The 7375-nt window shown below is 51.2% G+C and overlaps 1 protein-coding gene across 1 annotated transcript; it reads right to left on the bottom strand.

Annotated features, from left to right (window-relative positions):
* Positions 1 to 3920: 3920 nt before the first annotated feature.
* GJB1 (gap junction protein beta 1) lies at positions 3921 to 6208 on the bottom strand. The gene is made up of 2 exons (XM_032757147.2): positions 6097 to 6208; positions 3921 to 5743 (listed from the first exon to the last, which is right to left on the bottom strand). Exon 2 carries the CDS (start codon positions 5725 to 5727, stop codon positions 4876 to 4878), a length of 852 nt encoding a protein of 283 aa, XP_032613038.1. The 5' UTR covers positions 5728 to 5743; positions 6097 to 6208; the 3' UTR covers positions 3921 to 4875.
* Between the last annotated feature and the right edge of the window lie 1167 nt (positions 6209 to 7375).

Here is a 7375-nt window from a genome sequence, read left to right as displayed (position 1 = left end):
GGATTACAGGTGTGAGTCACCGCACCTGGCACCATATAATGTGATAAGCACTCTTATCACATACACCACAGTCATATTGTGGGAATTCAGAGTGGAGGGGAAGACTCGTTCTCTCCGAGGGACTTGATCAGCGAGGAGAGAAGAGTTGATGGCTTCACAGAGGAAACGACGTTTGAGGTGAGTTTTGAATGATTAGGAGTTTTCCAGTCAAAGGAGGGAAAGGAAACCTCAAATTACCTTTGGCTCTTCCACACCCCACAACTCAGACACGAAGTCCTGTTGTAGGTTCTACATCCAAAATGTCTCTCACACCTGTCTCCTCTTCATATTCCTCTGCCACTGTCCTAGTCCTACAGGCGTTACTTGGGCTATTGCAACAGCTCCATAACTGGTCTTTTCTTTTAGAGACAGGGTCTTACTATGTTGACCAGACTGGTCTCAAACTCTTGGGTTCAAGGAATCCTTCCACCTCAGCCTCCCAAGTAGGTGGGACCACAGGTGTGCCACTGCACCTGGCAGTACCTGGTCAATCTGTCTCAGTCTTCAATCCCCAATCCAGTCTCCATGCAGCTGCTGGCTGACCTTCCAAACACACAAGTTTGAAGGTGTCACCCCATCATACCTTTTTTTTTTTTGAGACAGAGTCACTCTGTCACCCAGGCTGGAGTGCAGTGGCACGATCTCGGCTCACTGCAAACTCCACCTCCCAGATTCAAGCAATTCTCCCACCTCAGCCTCCTGAGTAGCTGGGACTATGGGCATGTGCCACCATGCCTGGCTAATTTTTGTATTTTTAGCAGAGACAGGGTTTCACCATGTTGGCCAGGACGGTCTCAAACTCCTGGCTTCAAGTGATCTGCCTGCTTTGGCTTCCCAAATTGCTGGGATTACAGGCATGAGCCACTGTGCCCAGCCAACTCTTGTCATATCTGTAGGGTATTTTTTGTCTGTTTTATTTGCCCCTTGCTGGAATGTCCCAATCCATTTTCCATTTGACCGTGTACATTTTCCCTGGCGTACTCCAGGAATCAACAGGAGCTTAGCTTGGTATGATCGCGTAGCCCCTTCTGCACCATAGGCCAGGTCTGGCATTTAAGTACTGTGGAATCAGTAAATGGAGCAAGCATTCCCCTCTAGCCCCCACTGTGTGCACCCAGGCTATCTGATTGAACATCTGAACCAGTTTGTGGTTGCCATGCCAATTCTCTATGGATACCGCAGCTTGCTTTCAAACCCCAACTCAGCTGGCTGGAGGCCTTGGTTACTCTCCTAGTTCATCTGCCTCTGTTCCTTTGCCCCCCAGCTCCTGGCATCTCTGTGCATAGACACCTCTAAAAGATCATAGACATTCCTAAAAGGACCAGTTCCATGAGATACAGCATGCAAGAGCTTCCTGTTACTAGGCTTTTTCTGCCCCCTGATCAGACCCCTTGAATATTGACCCTTAAATGAATCATGCTCAGGTTTGCAAACTCTCTTGGACTTTGCTGTTTGGACTGGTGTCCACTCCCTGGGGGAGCCAACACTATTATTGCCAAATTGTTTTAACTAGCTTCAGCCTACCTGAACCAGCCTCACTCCTTTCTGGCTCATTTAGAATTCGAGCATGTCGTAAGGCCGTGGTCTCAGTGCTTGTGATACTATCTTACCTTGCTTTACCGTTAGCTCATAACCAGCTTTTGAACACATCTTGTCTGATTCTCACAAAAGTTCTGTGAAAGAGGTAGAGAGGTTATTATTAACTCTCTATTGGAGATGAGGAAACAGACCTGGAGAGGGTAAATATCACGTGTCCAAGGGGACAGAGCTCATCAGTGGAGAACGAGGTCTCCTAGTTCCAATGTCCTCTTCATAACCCAGGTCACTCAGCACATTGAATTTCTACTGCGTGGCAGAGAGCATGCCTCATTTGCCTCTGTGTCTCTCTCTTATACTCTTGTGACAGAGCCTGATTTGAAAAGTCAGTCTTGGAGTCAGTCTAACTCTGCCTCCTACCTCCCTGAGACATTGTGTCCACCAGCTCCCCTCAAGGTTCCTTGGGCCTGTTCCTACCTGGTTCATGGGACCCAGGAATCCTGTGTCCCCCACTTGGGCTGTAACACCCAGCCTGATAGCTTTATTGTCCCACCACTGCCCCCTGGAAAGGAAAGCCTTGATCTAGAGCTAGAGCCTCTTTCCAAGGGGGATTGGTAGAATCTTTGAAGAGAAACTACATTTCTGATGTGATGGTGGGGGGTTAGCATTTCTCAATGTGGAAAGGGCATGAGGTTCCCTGCTTCCGACCAGGACCAGGATGGAATTTTAAAAAGAAAATCTTTCTCCTGATGGCATGTTGTATGGAGAGGGGATGTGTTTGTTGTATTGTTGTGGGTGAAAAGGAAGGATTTCGACAAGACAAGGAATCTCTGTCACTGTGAGGGGGTGGGGACCTCTCCTCTGACGGAACATAATGTCAGTTTCTAAGGGGAAAGGAAATTTCTTGTAGGAAAGGAATGTTCCTCTTTTAAGGGAGAGGAAGCTCTCTCTCAGGGATTACTAAGTGTGGTGGGAAGGAATACTTACTCTCTCCTTTCTTTCTTTCAATTTTTTAAAAATAGAGATAGGGTCTTGCTATGCTGTCCAGGCTAGTCTTGAACTCCTGGCCTCATGCAATCCTCTTGCTTCGGCCTCTAAAGGTCTCCTCTCCTTCCCTCCTTCTCTCCCTCTTTCCCTCCCTCCCTCCCTTCCTTCTTTCCTTCCTTCCTTCCTTCCCTCCCTCCCTCCTTCCTTCCTTTCTTTCTTCTTTCTTGACAAGGTCTCACTCTCTGACCCGGGCTGGAGTGCAGTGGCATGATCACGGCTGACTGCAGCCTCAACCCCCTCCTGGGCTCAAGTTATCCTCCCACATCAGCCTCCGAAATAGCTTGGGACTACAGGCACATGCCACCACACCTGACTAATTTTTTTATTTTTATTTTTTTTTGTAGAGATGGGGTCTCTCTGTGTTGCTCAGACTGGTTTCAAACTCATGGGCTCAAGTGATTCTCTCCCCTTGGCCTTCCAAAGTGCTGGGACTACAGGCATGAGCCACCACATCCAGCCTTCCTTTTTTTTTTCTAAAGGAGAAATCTCAACTAAAGAAAACTTCCACGCTTTCTCTCCAAAGAGGAAAACCTGTTTCAAGGGAGAACAATTCATATGAGATGGTGTCTGATTTTCTCTCCCTTTCTGATATCCAGCACTTCCTTCATGGAGTCCACGTACTCTGAGAGGGAGTGGCAAATAATTTCTCCTGTTCGGAGGTAAGGAAGCTGAGGAGGTAAGCTTGCCATGGGGGAAACTTTTACTCTGAGAGGCTATTTGTGGGGGCAGTGACTCTGAGGAAACCCCTGTGAGGCTGGGGGAAGATAATGCACTGTTACTTGGGGAAGTCTTTCAGGAATCCCAGAAGCACAGAGTGTTGAAGGGAGCTGAGAGATGTGCTGGGCCAGCTCTCGTTTGCTCATAAGGAAGCTGAGGCTCGGGGAAGGGAATGCCCTGCTGCTAAGTGACAGCACCAGGACTCCAGCGCAGCTTTTCCAAGTCTCAGCCTGGGGCTTTTCCTACCACAGCTGACAGGGGAGGGTGGTGCTGGTGAAGAAACTGCTGCTGTGAAATGTTTGACCTGTGTGGAGGCATCTCTGGAGTGGGAAGCATTGATTCCTGGGAGAAGGAAACTGGGAAAGAGGACGGAATTAGGGGCTATGTCCCGCGGAAAGGGGTCAGGGTCATCGTGCAACCCAACAGGTGGACTGTGGGACATCAGCTTGTAGGGGTTGCTGAGGTTGGAGGGAGTAAGGAGATAGGTCTCCAGATGTGTGGGGGAGGGGCTCTCACCGAGGTACCCAGGGAATTGTGCCACTCTCTGGGGCACGAGAAATTTCCCAATCATTTCTTGTCTCTTCAGAGGGAGTTGTCATTTTTAATCTTTTCAAAATCAGAGGAAGGAGGTATGTAAATTAAACCCCAATAAAGCTGTTATTAGACAATGAAAAAGACAAGAACCACAACAACAAAAACAACAGGGCGGAATGGCTCGGGGCTGGCTCTGTGGCCCAGAAGTGCAGTGGTTCCTCATTTGCAGCTTCAGCTACTCAAGTAACTGCTTCTTTTGCCCTGTTCCTTTCTTAATCGGTAAAAAACCAAGGCCAGCTCATCCTGGGGGAGGTCAGAGGTTGCAGGAGAAAGAACTTGACAAACACACAAGCCACCTCTTCATTTACTGTAAAATCCTGTTTAATGTGTAACATTTCAGGCAGAGAGAGGCCTTGGGGACTAGAGGCAGAGGTGGCCTTGACCAACCCCTGCTTCAACTTATCTGCCTGCTTCTCTCTCCCTAACTCCCTCACCCCAGACACCTCCTCCTTTTCCTTGTGGCCAGCAAGCACTATTCCTCCTTTACTAGTGCTCGCCACCCTCCCTTCTCCACCCACATGTCCACAGCACCCCTGCCCTCTGCTCCTCTTACCCACATCCCTCCCCACTGATGTGACTCCAGAAACAGGGTATCTGACAGCACAGGGTTAAGATTAGTTTCAGAATTGGAGACGCTGTCAGAGCATCCCATCTCTTGTCCCCAGTGGTCCCAGAGAGAGAGAGAGGCAAGAGGGAAGGGTGCAGGCAACAAGGGCAGCCCACACTCCCAGTAACCTTGAGCACTAGCATAGGTGGCCTCTAGCTCCCCACCCCTCCAGCTCCTCAAAAGGAAGGCCCCGGGAGGAAGGGAAGTAGCCAGGGAAGGAAGGTTTTGATCGAGTAATCCCCAGCAGGCAGAGGCCTGTGCACCGGCAGGGGAGAAGGAGGGGCTCGCCCAGGGCAGGGTCGGGGGCGGGATGGGAGGTTGCCTGGTATGTGGCATCAGCAGGCCGAGCAGCGGTCGCTCTTTTCAGCCAGCCCGGCCCCGGTGCCAGGGCTGCGGCGCAGTATGTCTTTCAGGGAGCCATCCTGCTCGCTCAGCAGCTTGTTGATCTCATTCTGCTTGTATTCAGGTGAGAGGCGGTGGCCGAAGCCCGAGCCCTTGCGGGAGGGTGGATTGGAGCGGCGCTGGGCTCGGCGGGCACAGGCCCGGATGATGAGGTACACCACCTCAGCCACATTGAGGATGATGCAGATGCCGGAGGCGGCTAGCATGAAGACGGTGAAGACGGTTTTCTCGGTGGGGCGGGACACGAAGCAGTCCACTGTGTTGGGGCAGGGGTAGACGTCGCACTTGACCAGCCGCACCATGGCATAGCCAGGGTAGAGCAAATAAAAGACATACATGAAGACGGCCTCGAACAACAGCCGGAACACCACGCTGATGACATAGGTCCACCACAGTGTCCCTGAGATGTGGACCTTGTGCCTCTTCACCTCCTCCAGGTGTAGGGGGTCCCCATGGCCCTCAAGCCGTAGCATTTTCTTCTCTATGTGTTGCTGGTGAGCCACGTGCATGGCCACGAGGAGAGCTGGAGTGGAAACTAGGATGAGCTGCAGGGACCACAGCCGCACATGGGAGATGGGGAAGAACTGGTCATAGCAGACGCTGTTGCAGCCAGGCTGGAGTGTGTTGCAGATGAAGGAAGATTTCTCATCACCCCACACACTCTCTGCAGCCACCACCAGCACCATGATTCTGAAGATGAAGATGACCGAGAGCCATACTCGGCCAATGGCAGTAGAATGCCGGTTCACGCCACTGAGCAAGGTGTACAAACCTGTCCAGTTCATCCTGCCTCATTCACACCTGCAAAACACCAGCCATGAAGCAAGCTGTCAGAAAGCTGGGGTGGAAAGTCGGGCGCCATAGCACTGCCGGCGCACCCCCCCCAACTCTTCCAAGAGCCAGTAGCAGGAAAGGAAGGATGGTCATGTCTTTCCTCGTCACCCCATCTCCCTTGCCAGCTTCTCCTCCTCCTCACTCACTTGACTTGACCTCCCTGAGCCCCATCCCCCTTCTTTGCTTTCATCCAACATTCTTTTCTCGCCAGCCCCTTTCTTTGCCAAGCCCATCTTTTTCTGATATCAGCCATCCCTATGGCTCCCTGTCCCTAGCTCCTTAACTCCAGACCTGGGGCAAGCTCAACAAAGCCCTCTTACCTTGGGGAGCGCCTATCCCTGAGGCCACCCAGACAGGTCCCCTATGGTCTCATGTCTGTGCAGGGGGAGTGGTCCCTGGGCTCCGCGCCTGCGTCCCAATTCATCACCGCCCGGTGCTGGGGAGTCATATGCTGCTTTATACCCAGTGTCTGCACAATGAGACCTTTGTGGGGCTCTGAACAACGCCCTTTAGAATTCAGATCAAACGCCCTGACTTCCGCCCACCCTACACACAGAGCACTTGTGTCCCAGCGCCGGACACCCAGCCTGCACCCACCTGTTCTGTGCCCGCCCGGTCCATCGCCGCACCCGCCCCATAGCCCCACCAGAAGAATGGCCACGGGGGGGAGGGAGATAAAACACAGGCAGGTGGATGTGAAGAGGGGACCCCAGGGGAGCTGGAGGCTCTGGGCTGAGGCCCTCCCCCATGGCCCCATCAGAAGCTTAAGGTCAGCAGGATTTTCCCTGAGGCTTAGATCCTCTCCGGAATATGGAGAGGAAAGAGGACAGGAAAGAGAGCTCATTTATCAAGCCAGAAACTGTGCTGAGCATTGTTCCATACATTTTTTCTTTCGACCCATTTAGGAAGCCTGTTATCCCATTTTCCAGATGAAGAAGCTGAAGCTCAGATAAGTAACTCCTCAAGGTCACACTGTTACAAAGCGGTAGGATAGGTAGGATGAAACAATGCATCTGAGACAGAAGTCTTTCTACAGCAGGCTCCCTGTGCTTCTGCAGATAGTGTCTGTAGAAAGCAAACGCTAACCATTAAAAAAAAAAAAAAAAAAAAGGCCGGGCGCCGTTGCTCACGCCTGTAATCCCAGCACTTTGGGAGGCTGAAGTGGGCGGATCATTTGAGGTCAGGAGATCAAGACCATCCTGGCTAACAAGGTGAAACCCCGTCTCTACTAAAAATACAAAAAATTAGCCGTGTGTGGTGGCGCATGCCTGTAATCCCAGCTGCTGGGTGGGAGAATCACTGGAACCCAGGAGGCAGAGGTTGCAGTGAGCCAAGATTGCACCACTGCACTCCAGTCTGGGCGACAGAGCAAGACTCCGTCACAAAAAAAAATATATATATGTATACGTATATATATATATATTCTCAGGAAAAGATAACAAAGTTGCTTTGGGGGAATAAATGGTCTGCCAAACCCAAGATCTCTCCTTTTTCTCCCTAATGCTGTGGGTTGTTTTTTATTAGAGGGTGGGAACAAGGTCTGGCTATATCACCCAGGCTAGAGTGCAGTGGCACAATCACTGCTCACTGCAGCCTTGA

This window comes from Hylobates moloch, unplaced genomic scaffold (genome assembly GCF_009828535.3).
Source record: "Hylobates moloch isolate HMO894 unplaced genomic scaffold, HMol_V3 SCAFFOLD_7, whole genome shotgun sequence".
NCBI classification, from domain to species: Eukaryota; Metazoa; Chordata; class Mammalia; order Primates; family Hylobatidae; genus Hylobates; species Hylobates moloch.
Note: the sequence above shows the minus strand (reverse complement) of the source record. Positions and strands in the feature narration are given on the sequence as shown.